This window comes from Python bivittatus, unplaced genomic scaffold (genome assembly GCF_059951505.1).
Source record: "Python bivittatus isolate LINGU-HERP-01145 unplaced genomic scaffold, Pbiv_v1 ctg000060_np1212, whole genome shotgun sequence".
NCBI lineage: Eukaryota > Metazoa > Chordata > Lepidosauria > Squamata > Pythonidae > Python > Python bivittatus.
The window spans coordinates 11,308,946-11,327,041 of record NW_028277044.1 but is presented as its reverse complement, the minus strand read 5'-3'; the positions used below and the strand labels follow the sequence as shown (position 1 = coordinate 11,327,041).

Sequence of the window (18,096 nt, the reverse complement as noted above, 5' to 3'; positions counted from 1 at the left end):
ACTATCTCCATTTGTTGTATGTATTTCAGTGATGATAAACCTTCATTGTTTTATTTTTATGAAACAAGTGAAACCACAGAGCATACTAACCTGTAAATGTGTCCTTACAAATGATTTCTTTTTAGTATAATCAAAATTATTCTTCATTAAGAAATAAAGGAGCTGTGAAGCTTCAGTTCGAATTGAACTGAGTTTGGAATTGCAGCATTTCAATATTTCACAGCACAGTGAAGAACACATATCAGCTCGCCCTTCATAAAATGTAGAAGGGAACTGTAGAGCAGAGAAAAAAACATTCTGTTAAGACCAACTTAACAAAGCTAGGATGAGATCAAATCATAAAAAAAGAAAGGTTTTTTTATATTTATAAATGCATTTTCATGGTTATCAAAGTTGAGCAAAATAAAAATGATGTGGGACATTAAACAGAAGGGACATGAATTCCATATCAATTACAAAAATGGAATGTAAACAGATATTATTTATTGATTGATTTATATGGCTGTATGCCACCCATTCCAACTCTGATACTTGGTTATGCAGCTAATAACATAAAATATAAAACACTCCATATAACCCTAAATACATATAAGTGTAAAAAATTTAAAAACCTAATAAATACAAATACCGTGTGCCTGCAACCCCCTTTCAACCAAAGGACACCCTTTCTCCTGAGCAAGATGAAAAAGGCAGATCTTCAAAGCAGGCAGATCTCATTCCCGAAGGATGCTGCTAATTGCATTTCCACAGGGAGGGAGCTCCTATGAGTGGGGGCAACCACAAAGAATGCCTGGCTCCGGGGCACTTTCAGATGACCTTTGAAGGGATGGGACCTGGAGAGAATTGACTCTATTTGATCTGGTTGGACAGTAATATGACTACAGGGGAAGGCGATCCCTCAGATAACCAGGTCCAAAGATGACAACCAGCACCTTGAATCACACCCAGAAGCCAAATGGTAAAGCAGTGGGGTCAACTGACATGCACCCATCACTGCCTGGCCACTCCATTCTGCACCAGCTGTAGTTTCTGGATGTTCTTAAAGGCAGCCTGATGTATAGTGTAAGGAGGTGACTACTGCATGAGCAATTGTAAGCAGCTCATCTCGATCCATAAAAGATCACAATTGGCTACAAGATTAAGCCCGTAAGTATGATTTTTATCACCCATAATAAAAAATTTAAAAAATTAATACTGAACAACATTTCAAATCTAAAATGGAACATTTCACATGACAATAGTAAATGTTATCAGCCTGACTAGTCACAAATCTTGATATCCAATCTGTAGTTTCTGAAGGGTGAATTACACATTTTTGTTTACAATTTTCCTCTCTCATTGTCTCAAGGCAACTATTGATAACCTGACTGAAACGGTTGCTTTATTATCTCACAAGCTGCATCAAAGCATAAAAAATGAACTAAGAATATAGAGGGACTCAGGACCCAGATATATCCTTTCATTTCCTCAAGAAAAGGTAAAACAAAGTTTGATGACCACAGCCTCATTAGGGGGCTGCTGTTTCAAGAGACTCATCATGCTTCAAGCTTTCAGATCAGAGATACTGTACTTTTCTGCAGAGATACTCAAATGGAGAATCTGTACCACCCAGGCTGACAAATACGAATACTAAGGCTCACCCAATTTAGCATCTGTGCACTGGCCCTCTTTTTAGATTGGAGTGTTTAGTTTATTGTTCATGACATACGCTTCATCGAAGTCAACAATACCTTATTTAGAATCCAGCAGTTAGTTTCTATGCTGTAAGTCCACAAAATTATCAGGGTGCTCCTGATTATAGTTATTCTGCTATCTAAAAGACAGGCTCTGAAATTTGGAACAGAAGTAACTTTTGACTTAACATGTAGATCTATGATATGGGGAAAAGCACTTAAGTGATTCTTTACATTTAGAGAAATAAATAACAAGTGAAATCATAAAACAATATAACACGCACTATCAAGGAAATAAAATGAAGACTACTTACCTTAAAAATCAATGTCCTTAGAGCATTGAAAACATTTTTTAAAGCTGTTTCTGACTGATTTTTTTGTAGAAAGCAAAGGTATACATCAAATACTTTTTTCATCAGAGGATTATGGGCATCATCCTTCAGCAGTTGATTCTTAAAATTAAGAAAATGTATATTTTGAAAAAATTAGAATTATTTACATTTAGGGTTCTACGTTATAGATATGCTAATTAATTATCTTCACAAAGTTCTGCATACAAGACAATTCAGAAACTCATAACTACCACCATAAATCAAATTTGCAGTATCCTGATTAACAATGTACTGATATATTAACAAGTTATATTTTGGAAAAGTTTATTATATTGTCAGTTGATGATGACTGGATCCAGAGAAATGTACATCTGCTTTTGTGTGCCCAAAATAAGACTCAATATGTGTATTTGAATAGCTACACAAATAGTTTGACTATGTGCCAGTATAGCAAACCTTTTTTCAAAGCAATTAGTACTGGGAATTTATTAATCAACAGAAGTGTTGATTAACATATTAATTGCTAAAATCTCAATTAACAGTTAGGCAGTGTGATTTTTATTGTTTTTTGGGGGGGAGGGGGAAGTAGGAAAGAGTTAAAATGTTACTCAATATAATACAGAAACCCAACATTTAGGAATACCATCAAGGAAGCCTAAACACAATTGTAAAAGAAAGTTCTGGAGCAGGAATGTTTCTATCTGTAAAATAATAGTTAGACATATTTTTAAGGAAGATCAATATGAATACACAACTGTACATATCTAAAAACATACCTTAAATGCCATTGTGAACAACGATAAAGTATCCAGAATTGTAAGACCCACTTCAGTGGCAATATTGGCTTCAAGTAAAGATTGGTGAAGAACATCTGCTTCTGAATGGCCATAACCTGCATAAATTTGAAGTAGCTTTTACTTGGATCAGTTTTATTTTAATTAATCACGTGGTATTTATGTTACAGAATAATAGAGCTGCAGATATAGATAGTAAACAATTATTAAACAAGATAATGCATATAATGCATATAACACTGCATTTATCTTTATTTCCTTATTTTCCAGAGAAGTTTAATACTAAAGGTAACAATGTATTACAGTTCTCTAAACAGTGATGATGGGTAGTAATAATTCTAGATCAGTTTGTGTTTTGTAACAATCAGAAAATGTTTTCAAAAATTATGACACACACTCAGGTAGGCCTGAGGCAGTATTTTCAAATCTGTGATATGTCGTTTCTTGCTTATTAAATTAGAAAATGAAGGGTGGATAAGTGTCAAAGATTCATCTGTTTATATACAAAGATCTTTATGATGCTTACTCCATAATTTTTAGGCAGCTAGAAACAGTTGCCTTTAGAAGAAAGTGTTTTAATTTTATTAATGCTATTAAGAAACCTGTGTTTCTTAAGCGACATCATTCTCAGGTAATTTCTGAACAGAGACTTATGCAGAGGTACACACAGACTCCTCTGAGAGCAAATAGTTCTACTTCAAATCTTTAAATATTTTAATTATATCAAAGATGAAAAGAAAGAAGGAAGCAATACCACAGCATTGAATCAGAGCCTCCTTCACTGGGCTCAGTTTTATTATCTTGTGGCACACTTAGCAATTAGGGTGCAGCAGAGTTTGGGCAATTTTAGCCTGAGGGAGACACATTGCATGCATAAACATCTAATGATCAAGAATTGTGTTGTTTTTTATTTAGTTTGCTTTTCAAAAATCATTATTAAAGTTATTGCCTTATATACAATCAAAGCAATTTATGAAATGAGTTTGTTTTAGGTTAATTAGCTTGCAGTTCCTATATTACAAACTTGATAGGACAAATCAATTCATGACTAGATTTATTTATTTATTGTTGCACTTGAATGGAATGGTCATTGAATACTAATATTTTACTGAGCTACTAAAATAAATAAGTAAAATACAGCATAGATAAATAACATAGTTTATTGAAATAATGTAAAAATATACATATAAAAATAAAATAAAATGCCATTCTCCAGGTTGGCACACACCAAAAGTAAGCCTCTTTATGAGCCATGTGGTTACATTTGGCCTTTTAGGAGAATCAGAGGCACAAGTTGTAGATTCTGGACTAGTCTCAAAATTGCTTCCGTGGGTTCCATCCAGAAACAAAAATATGGCAGTGCGTCTGACTGCTATCTCCCTCTGCATTTTTCTCTTTCAGGCACACAAAAAGAGCAGTAGAGGCATAAATACAAAGAAACAGGCAGTAATCAAGTTTACTCCTACCTGATATTATTAAAAGGCATTGTGTGAAAGCTTTAGTTAACCAAAAATAATGGTTTGATGATGTCCATAGTATATGAAAAATTGCAGCTTGGATTGTAAGAGAAGGAAATAGTAGATAACATAAACTGTCAAATGAAATAAACAAATTAAAAAAATAAATATAGATGGGTTATGTGTTTGTGAAACTAAAAGAAAAGTGAAAGATGGCAAAATAAAAAAATATAAATCTAAGTGCATAATTTATTTATTGTTTATTGTGAAGGACTGAAAAAATCACTGAAGGATATGGGGTGATGAGAAGTTCTGAATGTGGGACACATCACTGTTTAATAGTATCATAAGTGGATCAGAAGGTCATTGAGACATGTATGAATGGAAGAAAGTTTATTGCATGTCATTCATTTAGAGAAAGTGCATGATAAAGGGAAGAGGCTTGAATTACAGAATATTTTGTACAAAAACAGTGTTGAAAGTTGGTTGCTGAATGTGATCAGAGCAGTATACAGCAGTAATTATGCATGTGTGAGAATAAATGGAATGCTTACCAAACGGTTCAACAATGAGCAGACAATAAGATAAGGATATATGATGTTCCTTTAGCTGTTTATATCTATGGCTAAGTGTATAAGGATGCCTATGGTGACATTAGGATGTGAATGTATATTTTTGTACACAGATGATGCTGCATTGTTGGCTGTGAACCAGAACAATTTGCGGTGAAAGTTACTAGATTGTATGATGCAACAAGAACAATCTGAAAATTAATGTATCAAAGAAAAAGGCTGCTGGATTTGACAGAGAAAATGGGGTGAATAATAGGAAGTCAAATTTAAATGGCAAAAAAATAAAAAAACAAAAAAACCCTAGAGGAAGTAGATGAATTGTGTATCTTGCTAAGATGTTTAGTAAAGATGGGAAAATGGGGAAATTTTAAGACATGTAACTTCCAGTAGAAAAGAAAAGTCTGTTGCAAGGAATTTAACAATATAAAAAGAAATGAAAACTTACGTATATAAGAATGTGCTTTTGCTGATTTTGTTATATGGATGTTAGAGTTGGATATGACAGTAGAACAAAAAGGTAAGTTGAATGCAAAGGAAATGGCATACAAAGAATAACAAATACAGATCAAGAATCCTTCTCACAGTTTTGGTGTTTGCGACTGATGCTGTGTTCTAGCCTCCTGTCATCAGAACCTCAGGGGCTCTCACCTTCTGGCTGCTGTTGTTGAATGCATGGTCAGCCTGTAGTACCACTCATCCACAATCTAACCATTGGTGAGAGGGTTGAGCTTGCATGTTTAGTGAAACCTGGTTGGGTGTGAAAGGGAGACTGCCCTTGTTGGAAATGTGCCCTCAGGGTCTTGCATGGGGCATGAGCCACAGCTTTGAAATAGGAGTAGTGTGGTAACTGTCATCTGACAGAGACTGGTAACTTCCAGGGGCATTGCTCTGCAGATAACCATAAGTGAAACCCTGTTTGTGAAGTTAGGCTGCAGGCATCAGTTGAGACTGCTGCTGTCACACCAGCCTCCCTCCTACATAGTAGCTCCCTACATGAGCTGCTTGATGCTGCAGCCAGATTGACAGTGAAGTTCCCAAATGTATGGCACTGGAGAATTTCAACTTGTCTTCTCTAGGTGCAGATTCAGAGGCAGCTTGGAAGTTCATGGCAACCATGAATTGACCCTGATTACCAAAAATCTGACTCACAGCAGGTTCACATGCTAGATCTGTTTTTTGTCTCAGGATGATGGTGAACTATCTGAATGGTCTGATTACTCCCTGTTGGCTTTGAAGTTTTTTCTAGCAGCACCCTATCACTAGAAGGAATGATCTATTCAATCAGTCTACCCCAGGTGCCTGATGAGTTTCAGAGGAACTTTGGAGTTGTTTCTGAGCATCTGGTGCATGGTTCACCCAAGGCCTTAGTCTCTGCCTGGAATGGGAGGATGACAAGGGCCTTCAGCTGGATCACACCTACAAGGACTCTCTGTGTATATGGATCCTGGAGTGCCCCATGGTTTTCAGAGACATTTTGGGTGATTAAGCAGTATAAGAGATCCCTAGAATGTCCCTGGAGAAAAACAAAGAGTGAACCCAACTGAACATCACTAAAAGCCTTTCTTAAGGATGACCTTATGGCAATAAGGGCAGCAAAACATAATTATTCTTCTGTCCTTATCTCATCTACAAAGAGCTCTCCAGTGACCTTGTTTAAGGTGACCCAGTTCCTCCTGGGCAAGGAGGAACAGGGGAACATTTATGGGGCCATTGTGAGGACTATTCTGGGCATCTGTTGGATAAAGTTGCTTGGATTTTCTCAGAGTAAGAGTCTGGCTGTCTCAACTCAAAGTCCTATGGAGCTGATTGACACATAGTCTTATTTGGTTACTTGGGCAGAGTTTGGGTCTGATGAAGTGGTCTTGCCCTTGGGACTATGAGTTCAGCTGCCTGTATTTTAGATCCATGTCCCTTCTGGTTGGTTATGATTTGTGGTGGTTCTCCTCTTTCTTCAAGGTTGGTTGCAGATGGTTTGGTGGTGGTAGGGAGAGGTCTAGCCATAGGCCTCTGCTTTGCAGGGTGCCACAGGACTCTATTGTCTTCCCCTCCTTTTCAACATCTACATGAAGCCTCCAGTGAGATCATCAGGTGGAACAGTATTCTGATGATATTCAGTTGCATACAGTACTGTGCAAAAGTTTTAGGCAAGTGTGAAAAAATGCTGTAAAGTAAGAATGCTTTCAAAAATATATATTGTAATTGTTTGTGTTTATCAATTTACAAAATGCAAAGTGAGCAAACAGAAGAACAATCCAAATCAAATCAATATTTGGCGTGACCACCCTTCGCCTTCAAAACAGCATCAATTCTTCTAGGTACACTTGCACACAGTTTTTGAAGGAACTTGGCAGGTAGGTTGTTCCAAACATCTTGGAGAACTAACCATAGATCTCCTGTGGATGTAGCCTGCCTCAAATCCTTCTGTCTCTTCATGTAATCCCAGACAGACTCAATGATGTTGAGATCACGGCTCTGTGCGGGCCAAACCATCACTTCCAGGACTCCTTGTTCTTCTTTACGCTGAAGATAGTTCTGAAAGACATTGGCTGTATGCTTGGGGTCGTTGTCCTGCTGCAGAATAAATTTGAAGCCAATCACATGCCTCCCTGATGGTATGGCATGATGAATAAGTATCTGCCTGTATTTCTCAGCATTGAGGACACCATTGATCCTGACTGAAATGCAGCCCCAAACTTGCAAGAAACCTCCACCATGCTTCACTGCTGCCTGCAGACACTCATTATTGTACCGCTCTCCAGCCCTTCGGTGAACAAACTGCCTCCTGCTACAGCCAAATCTTTCAAATTTTGATTCATCAGTCCAAAGCACCTGCTGCCATTTTTCTGCACTCCAGTTCCTATGTTTTTGTGTATAGTTGAGTTGCTTAGCCTTGTTTTCACATTGGAAGTATGGCTTTTTGGTCACAGTTCTTCCATGAAGACCACTTTTGGCCAGACTTCTCTGGACAGTAGATGGGTGTACCTGGGTTCCACTGGTTTCTGCCGGTTCTGTGCTGATGGCACTGCTGGACATCTTCCGATGTTGAAGGGAAGTAAGCATGATGTGTCTTCCATCTGCTGCATTAAGTTTCCTTGGCCGACCACTGCATCTATGGTCCTCACCGTTGCCCGTTTCTTTGTGCTTCTTCAAAAGAGCTTGAACAGCACATATTGAAACCCCAGTCTGCTTTGAAATTTTTGCCTGGGAGAGACCTTCCTGATGCAGTATAACTACCTTGTGTCTTGTTGCTGTGCTCAGTCTTGCCATGGTGTATGACCTGACATGAAACTCTCTTCCACAACCCCATCTTAGTAGCAGAGTTTGGCTGTTCCTCACCCAGTTTTAAGCCTCCTACACAGCTGTTTCTGTTTCATTTAATGACTGTGTTTCAACCTACATATGAAATTGATGATCATTAGCACTTGCTTGGTATAATTGGTTAATCATACACCTGACTCTAATCCTACAAGATCCCTGACTTTGTGCAAGTGTACAAAGTGTGCAAGTGTAAGAATTGATGCTGGTTTGAAGCCAAAGGGTAGTCACATCAAATATTGATTTGATTTAGATTTCTCTTCTGTTCACTTACTTTGCATTTTGTAAATTGATAAGCATAAACAATTACAACATATATTTTTGAAAGCATTCTTACTTTACAGCATTTTTCCACACCTGCCTAAAACTTTATTATTATTTATTTATTATGGATAAATCACAATACCTGCAAAAAGCTAACAAGTTATTAGAGGACAAAGAAACTTACATCCCTGTTAATACCAACCCAATACAGAAACTAGACAACCTAATCAAGAGACTCCTCAACGACCTAACTAAGAAAGGCCTGATCACAAAGGAAGAATAGTGGCGGATGAAAAGCAGCGGACCCATCCTCCCATGCTTCTATGGACGACCAAAAATACAGACATACCGCTCCGACCAATTGTATCTTTATCAGGGACTCCAACATACAACATAGCGACAGAACTGACAAAAAAGCCTGGACACCTCCCAGAGAACAGTGAATATTCTATCAACTCCTCACTACAGTGCCTCCAGAAAATCAAAGATGTACACATAGATGAAGGTGAAATTATGGTCTCATTTGATGTCACAGCACTCTTTACGTCCATAAACCCAGAACTAGCAAAAGAATCCATATCAGCAGTACTACACAACACACCCGACTTAACCAAATACATCCAGATCGAAATAGCCAGAATCATGGACCTCATCAACCTCTGCCTCACCACCTATTTTCAGTTTGATGGACAAATATACCAACAAATCAGAGGCACACCCATGGGATCACCACTGTCAGGACTCATAGCAGAGATTGTAATGCAATGCCTAGAAGCTATAGCACTTCCCCACATACAACCTAAAGTATGGATCCGGTATGTAGATGACACATTTGTTATAACAAAAAAGAAACAACTAGAGAAGACACATGAAACCATTAACAACATCTTCAAAGGAATAAAATTCACTAGAGAGGAAGAAAACAACAACATGCTACCCTTCCTGGATATCCTCATCAGCAGAGGAAAGAACAGGAAATTAGAAACCCAAGTTCATCAGAAGACAACCCACACCAATCAAGTACTCCATTGCCAAAGTAACAAACCAACCTCCCACAAGAGGAGCTGTGTAAGAACATTATTCAAGCGAGGACAAACGCATTGCAGCAACCCAGAACAGCAGAAAAAGGAAAAAGACGACCTATACAACATCTTCCAACAAAATGGATATCCACGTAATTTTATCAAAAAGTGCCTGACCACTCAACCTACTACAACACAATCTACACAAGCTATGAAAAGGATCACACTGCCATACATCAGAAACGTCTCAGAAACCACCAAAAGACTATTATAACCATCTGGCATCTCTGTAGCACACAAACCAACGAAATCACTCCAAAATATCCTAAGTAAACCAAAAGACCCAGTAGCCCAAGAAGAAAAAACAAGAGTCATCTACAACATACAGTGTAAGGACTGTAACAAACACTACGTAGGACAGACAGGCAGAAGACTAGCAGAGCACATCCACAAGCACCAACTAGCAGTCAGAAGACATGATGAAAATTCCTTAATCTCACAACACATGGACAGACTCAACTACAGTTTTAACTGGGAAACTGTCAGCATTTTAAATCAAGCTAAATCCAAATATGCAAGAGAATTCTTGGAAGCCTGGTATTCAGACAAGGCAGCAATTAACAGACACATAGAGATAAACAGCATCTACATACCATTCAAAAGAGACAAAAGATCAGAAGATCGCCTCACCAGCAATCAATCACCAGCAATCATCACCCAGATAAGCAAAGGTTACCACCAGGCACACAATCAAGCAGTAAACATATGCTAATCAAAGAACTACCAGAGGAGCAAAACAAAAAAAACCCACTTCTACCAGCACTGGCAAGGCAGGCCACAGCACATAAATAGAGAGCAATCCCCATCCCATTTTAGCACTGAAGATGTTACCTAGCCGGGTAATGAAAGAAAAGCCAGGTTTGCAAGAAAAGAACCAAGCTCAGAGAACCCCAAGGACTCCACACTAAAACTTTTGCACAGTACTGTATCTCTGCTCCGGGTCAACCAAGTGATCTCTGAGCTTGGTTGTTTGCTTGCAGATATTACCCAACTAGGGTAATCATCACTGATGGCACTGATAATGTTACCTGGTTGGGTAATGAAACATCAGCAAGCAAACAATCAAGTTCAGAGAGCATCAAGAATTCCACAGTTCAACCCTGAGCTACATTGCAACCAAGTGATGCCACTGAGTTTATTTCCCAGTGTTTGGAGGTTGTGAGGGTCTGGATGGGGAGGTTTTAATTCAAACCAGGCAAGACCAAGTGGCTATAGGTTTTCAGTCCTACTGCATCCATAGATTTTCCATCTTTTTTCTTTATGGGGTGGCACTCCCACTGACTCTCTGTGCAATTTGGGGAATCCTCTTAGATGCATGGCTCCTGCTTGAGGAGCAGGTGGCAACTATAGCTAGGAAGGTCTTTGCCCAAATCCATCTTGTGTGCCAATTGTGCCCATTCCTGAATCATGAGACTCTGTTCATAGTCACTTATGACTTAGTCATTTCCCTTTTGAACTACTCCTCTACATGTGTGCTGTATACGGAGCTGCCCTTAAAGAGGATTCAGAAGCTGCAAGTGGTCCAGAATGCAGTAGTGTAGGCAGTTTAGGGGTGTTCTATAGTACATCCATGTAATACCTCTGCTTTGTGAGCTGCACTGACTCGTGTAACCTAGTGGGATCCAGAAGACATGCCATATTTGTCTCAGTGCTTGCCCTACGGATCATCATTCCCCTCAAGAATGAATTACTGTGGACTAGGTACAAAAGTGAGTGATCAGTACAAAGAGTACATTGATACAATTTGGTCATGTAGAGAGAATGAATGATCAAATTGCAAAAGAAATGTATGAATGTGTTGAGAGGAAGAAAAAAATTGAGAAAGCTGGATTTTGATAGAAACTCTCAAAGCGATTTTAGTAAGAAATTTGAAAAATAAAGCAGTATATGGACACAGTGAAAGCAAGGATAGTTTACAAGGAAAGATAGGTATGAAAAAATATAGCAAAGGGTCTTGATGTGGGCCAGTTTTAGCTAGGTTTCCTTTTCTTTTTCTAAAACCTTGTCTTTAATTTCTTCCATTTACTATTTCTTCCTCTTTTTCTATACTCTGCCCAGTGCTGTGTACCCTAAAAGGGAATAATGTGACAGAAATATATGGATATGTATGTCTGTGTCTCTATGTGCATATGTACATACATTATTTCAGCAAGCTGCTTGTTCTTGACTTGGTATTTTACATAATTAAAAAATATCTATTGAATGCTGTTCTTACTAATAGAACTATTTCCAGAGATGATTATTTCAAGCAGTTCCAACAAAATCTGACTGTAACCTCATTTTCTTACCATTGTCTACAGAAATTCCAAGCAAACTTGATATTTTTCTCACACTGAAAACACAGAAAAAGTCACTGAATTACTGTGTGCTTCTTCACATCCAAACTAAATCATGGACTTTACATTTTCATAGTATTTTCATACTACTGCAAAATATTTTCTCTTAAACTTTATGTCAAAACATGGTCACATGATCAACTAAGCACATTTCCCCATTTTAAGAGGACAAGCTATAAACTGACACAATTCCCAATGGCACTTGACACAATAAAAAGCTTTCAAGATGAACACCACAGAATGTAAATTCATAATTTTCAACTTTGTATAGAGTATTTTGGATATGTATTAAAATACTGTTGTCAACCATGTTCAACATCATGTTTCCATTTGGTTTTGCTGCTTTCCAGTGAGCAGATTCATATTGTGGCTTGACCTAGAAAACTAAAGTCCATGACATGCTCTGGTGTGGGTTTTGACCTGCCCCTGGTGTTGTGGTACCAGATGAGATTTCGGCTGTTATGATGTCATGGAACTTACTGTGGCTAAATGAGAGAGAGTTATCCAGGCTGCTCAGCTGCTGTAATCTGGCATGCATCATCCCTGTTCTGTTACGGGAAACAGGCAATGTCTGAGATTTTCGATCATGAACTATGGGTCCCAACCCCTCCTGGTTCCTGCAAGATGAGTGAAATGGGACAGAAGCAAAAGTTAAACATGTTGCACTGCAGCATGAGAGGGAGAGAGTTAGTTAAGCAGCTGAAGCAAAAATTCTACTAGAGGATGAAAATACAAAGTAGCTTATTGTATATTGAGTTAATGTCCATGTCAACAAATCTAGCCAGCCAAAGCAATTATATATGGCCCGCAATATATAGAGAATGTGGCCCTTACAATTTAATTCCTAACCAGAAAAACTTTTTAAATGTTGGATAATCTTCAGATAGTCAGCCACAGTAGAGTCTTTAAAACCAGACTCAGTCAGAAAGATTAACTACTTGACCAACCAGTCCTAGGCTGTTTTACATTGGTTAGCACAAATAAGAAGTATTTCACAAGCAGTGCAGGAGGTTGTTTACGTGTAAAAGTTAAAATATATTGTGGGTCATATGCATTTGTGAAAAGAAGTTAAAGGAAAATTAGCAAGTCTTTAGTAAGAACACATGCAGTTAAAGCAGAATTATGTGAAATACTAACACCTAAATCTTACCAAGGCAGGAAGGGAGTAGAGCCATATACTTTGTTAAACTTGCCAGCAATCAAATGAGGGAAATAGAAAAGTGATCTGAGTTAGCAATCAGTACAGACTAACCTCCTAGTGTGTACCACCACCAGAGCTGACAAGAAACGAAAACCAATACCAGAATTACACACTTCCCTGTTACTCTGACTATAGGGTGTGTAAATATCGCATGCATTTCTTTGCTAACACATTCCTTTGGTGCATTTTAACGTGTAAAGTTAATGTTTGTGAATTTCTTTTAACCGCCCCCCCATAAAATCAGAAACATGCATGTTTTTAATTTCAATATTTTCCCATGTTGTTTGGATGACATACTTTCTGTCCAATAGCCATTATAATAATTAAATCAATTGATTTATTGCTTTTTCTAATACAAAAGCAAATCATGGGAATAATAGCCTGAACTCACATAAGTTATCTTTATGTTTTAATATACAGTATGGTAATGCAATAAGTACTGTGATTCGAGTCCACTGTGCCCTCATCCAGAACTTTATTAGCACAAACATTCTCATCGTATGAAAATTAAGACCCAGTCTTCACAGTCAGGAAGTCCGAATGCAATTCTATTATCTTGAACTTAGAACCTGAGATTGCAGGTCAAAGCTCTAGTGTTAGAAAACAGAATGTAAAAGATGGGTAACCTAAACATACTGCACACGGGTTTCTTGGATGGGGGGGTCCTCACCTGCAATCTGAAATGATACTGCCCAAACACTAATTTGGTATCTCTGCAATTTCATAAAAACCATGTTACAGGGCAGGCAAACTTAACCAAAAGAGACCCAATGTTTACTGGATCCAGTGCCTATTTTCAGAATATTAATTAATTTCAGAAAACAGTAGGTTCTTGCATTTTGATTCTTCCACACACTTGCAAAAAATTGCCGTTTATATAAAGAGCTAAGAAAAAAAATCAGCAAAAATTCAGATGGGATTGTTTTAAATGTATTTGAGCAGAAGGGAAGAAAAAAAATCAATGCATTGTTGTATTCAGTGTATCAGAACTGAGTCCTGAGGAAGTGGAGAGGGCCCTCTGCAGTGTCACTGTCAGTTCCACCACTTCCCAGTTGGATCACTGCTAATTAAGGCCTCCCAGGAGGTGGCAGGAGGCTGGATATGAAGGATAATCAATGCTTCATTGAGTGAGGGGGCATTTCCATCACCTCTGAAGGAGACTGTGGCAACAAAGAAGCTGTTGCTCGATCCAACTGTTTTGGGTAACCTTTGATGTGGCTTCAATCTTCTTTTTTTTTTTAGGAAAGTTTGTAGAGCAAGTGGTAGCCCTGCAACTGCAGAAAGCCTTAAAGGAAGCAAACCCTTGGCAGTCAGATTTCAGGCAAGGTTCAGCATGGAAGCTGCATTGGTAGTGTTTCTGAATAAGCTATGGAGGGACCAGTACAGTGACACTGTTAGCTGCCCTGAGCCTCTTGGGAAATGGGTGGCATACAAGCAAAACTGGGTAGGTAGGTAGGTAAATAAAGTTGTGTGTCTATAATAAGCCATTAATCAATAGCAAATAATGTGAACCTGCAAGTAACAGACTCATTCCAAAACTATTTGAGGAGGCTACTTCTTCAATATTAAAATGCTCTACTATTTCATGTAAGTACTGCAAATTGACATCAAAGTATCAAAGATCAGTCTGTTTAACAGTGGTCAGTAACAGGAGACATATATGATGATTCTGTCAGGTTTCCTACAGTGTTAAGAGAATACATAAAGCAGTATGAATAATTTACTGGTAACAATAATTCAGGTGCCAAATATTGTATTGAATATGCTACTTTCTTTAGCCAAACATTCTGTAATCTCTGTAGCTATAATAATTAACACATAGTTCCATGGCTATGCATCAAAAAATGTCAAGGTGGAACAGAAATACCACAAGATAACATGTCAGACTACTAAGGCTAATTACTTACCTCCTACTTGATATGCATTTTTCCAGTGTTATATATGGATGTTATTCAATCATCAAGATTTTAAAGTGTTCTGTTGCAATAAAATAACACACTTAACTTATACACAGTACCTGGCAATGTATCGCTTCCCCATGTACTGAAATTGATGCAAGCATACTCTGCAAAGAATACAGTAAAAATTATTGTAGATTTCAACTTCAAATTTATTTATTTATTTGTCTAATTTATATAGCCCATCTCACAAAACAAGCGACTCTGGGTGGCGTACAACAAGCTAAAACAGTCAAGAAATATCTAAAACCATTATCATTATTAATTATTAAAAAACTATAAAAAGAGATCTAAAACAGAGAATAGTAGACGAAGGGATGTTAATAATAACGGAGACACCTCACTAAGTCACCCATCCCCTGGGGTCTCCAGGCCTGCTGGCATAACCGGGTCTTGAGGGACCTATGGAAGCTCAGAATTGATGAGGCCAACCACACCTCAGGGTGGGGGGGAGAAGATTCCACAATGCAGGTGTCATAGCAGAAAAGGCCTACTGTCTAGGGCTTGTCAAATGTAGCTGCCTAGACGACAGAACCCGTTAACATGCCCTCTCTGTTGAATCTGGCGGGACAGGCAGATGAAATTGAAGAGAGGCAGTCCCTCAAATAACCCGGTCCCATGCCATGCAGAGCTTTCAAGGTCAACACCAGCACCTTGAATTGGACCTGGAAACAAACTGGTAACCAAAGCAGCTCATGAAGCAGAGGTATAATGTGTTCTACCAGTTTAAATGCTGGCCATAAGAATGCTTTATTTCTGGGCTGATGGGAGGAATCAGGTAGAGAAATTAGATAGATTTTCATTTGGTCTTCATCAGTGCTTCCCTTATTTTTTTTAGGGATAGCTGAATGGATGAATAAAATGAATTCACTATTTTAGATTTCTGAATTAAGACTTTTTATATTCTTCCAAGATTTCCTGTGGACATTGCTGGAGTTATACATGTATATATATACCGAGTAATTAATAAAAATATTAATAATATAAGCTACTTTTCAATAAAATGTTCAGGATACCTTATAGCTACAGTAAAAAGAAGTGTTGGGCCTAAATGAAATTAATGAAAGGGAATCAGTAAAATGAATTCCATACTGCAGGACATACTCTAAAGGTGATTGATGATGGAACCATAATGGAAAAACTAAAAAGATATGGTCAAAATGGGAATGGTGCAAGAAGCAGTGCAAAGAAGAAGTCACCCTGATTTAGGACCTAGCCCAAATTGTGCCAGTGTTACAGCCAACATCAAAGATAATTCATATTCTATCTCTTGAATTAGAGATTACCTCACCATGTAGGTACTTTTATAATTGAAATGTTTATGATATTACAACATCATATACAATATTTATCTTAAATTTTACATTTAAGATTTATATTGTGTTTATAATAGGGTAACTACACAGTGCATTAAACATTTCAACTTACTCTGTAATAGTAAAAAAATCCATAAGTTCTGATGTTGACGCCTTGTTCCAATATGTAAACAGAGCATCTACAAAATACAAGATAATAAAACTAATTAGGTGGTGCCATTACCTTTTCAATTATCTTTAGATTTAAGGAGTTAAAAGGAAGTTATAACCATGCTACATAATCTGAATCTACCTTTAAAACTATTTGCTTAATAATGAGTATGTATGTACAACATAGACACTTTAACTGAATAATTAAGAACCAAATTCAAACCTTTGTCCAGAAACAAATTGAGTTTTTATGCTAGTAAAGACTGAGCAGAATTTGTTACTGATTGACCAAAACCACTTGTACTCAGAAACTGATTTATTTAACTTCACATATTGTCAACCACCAAAGCCTCTCAGCAGCTTACAGTAAAACCAAAATTTAGAATCAAGACATCAAAAACAGTTAAACTGGCACTTAAAATGAACAAAAAAACAAGTAGAATTAGCTGTTTAAATCAGCAGTTAAGAGCCTGCTCAAAAATATGTGTTTAAATGAACTTCTTAGCAGTTGATAAAAATGTTAGCTCCTTTGTAATGGAGCACACACCGGCATGTGGACACAGAGACATGATGAATTGCATCCCATGGTTCATCCCATGGGACTGAGGCTCAATCTGGGGACCCAGAAAGAAATATGACACACTACATACTTTCTTTGATCCTTCACAGATCTAAATTGCTTGACATTGTACCACTAGGTGCCAAGCAAAGAAACAGAGGGTGGTTTTATTAAGTTAATTGTTTATTCTTTTGCCAGAAGGCTTTCTTCTACTTCATTCACCTTTCATAACTAAATGCAATTTCTTTGGAGATCACCTGTATTATTTGTATTTGATTCATTAACATTCTCTTCCAAATCAGATGCCTTTCCTGTCACAGTAGCTTTACACTTTCCCCAGGATTTCTCCAATCTGGGCAGTGGCCAAAACTTGAATGAACAGTTTAAAGATCATCCTGATGAACCCTATGGAAGCCATAACCGGTTTTGTTTCTAGTTCTCCTCAGACTGGCTTGAAGTCACTGTCACTTTCTACCCTTTCGGCTGTTCATTGTTACAAGATAATATGATTGTTCCTCCATCCAGTCTTATTAACACCATCCCTCACAGCATGGAAGATGCAGCATTGCTCACTTTGAACTAAGGTGTGCATGTAGTTCTTTGTACTGTAATAGAGTATGTCATCTGAAAATCTTTATTTTATTTTAATGAGACGTTGCAGAAAACTTTCTCTACCTTTTTCAGTCGTTTGTTATGCTGCAACTTTATATGAATACTTTATAGTCCTATGTTTTAAGGCAGTTGTTTCTTGTTTAAAGTCTATTTAGTACTGTTTTAGCATTTCATTTTCTTTTTTTTAATCTTCTTGCACCCTTTTACATTATGGATTTATGAAGGATCTGTTCGCCTTTGGGCCACCTATGATTTCTATCTTATTTCAGTTTTGCATTTCTCTTATTTTTTTTATAGTTGTAAGCCACCCAGAGTCGTTGGGATTTGGCCATTCTCTAAATTTTTATTAATTAATAAAGTCCAAATGAGAGAACCCAAAATTGAAATTGTTAATTCCCAACAACTAACTGAAGGAAATTTTAATATTAATTAATCAGAACTCTCTTTTTATTAATCAAAGGATTTCTGATTATTC

General features: G+C 37.5%; 1 protein-coding gene across 5 annotated transcripts in view; it reads right to left on the bottom strand.

Annotated features, from left to right (window-relative positions):
• DOCK9 (dedicator of cytokinesis 9) overlaps window positions 1-18,096 on the bottom strand; it is a 135,060-nt gene that overhangs the window by 21,372 nt on the left and 95,592 nt on the right. For 3 of the 5 annotated variants that reach the window (XM_088136499.1, XM_088136496.1, XM_007421302.4), the window contains exons 36-41: window positions 16,413-16,479; window positions 15,044-15,091; window positions 12,306-12,442; window positions 2,782-2,897; window positions 1,988-2,125; window positions 91-273 (exon numbers count right to left, since the gene is read on the bottom strand). In XM_088136499.1, coding sequence (XP_087992625.1) covers window positions 91-273; window positions 1,988-2,125; window positions 2,782-2,897; window positions 12,306-12,442; window positions 15,044-15,091; window positions 16,413-16,479 — 689 coding nt within the window. Of the gene's footprint in view, window positions 1-90; window positions 274-1,987; window positions 2,126-2,781; window positions 2,898-11,777; window positions 11,822-12,305; window positions 12,443-15,043; window positions 15,092-16,412; window positions 16,480-18,096 lie in introns of all 5 variants that reach the window. The other 2 variants (XM_088136497.1, XM_088136498.1) reach the window with 2 other exon arrangements.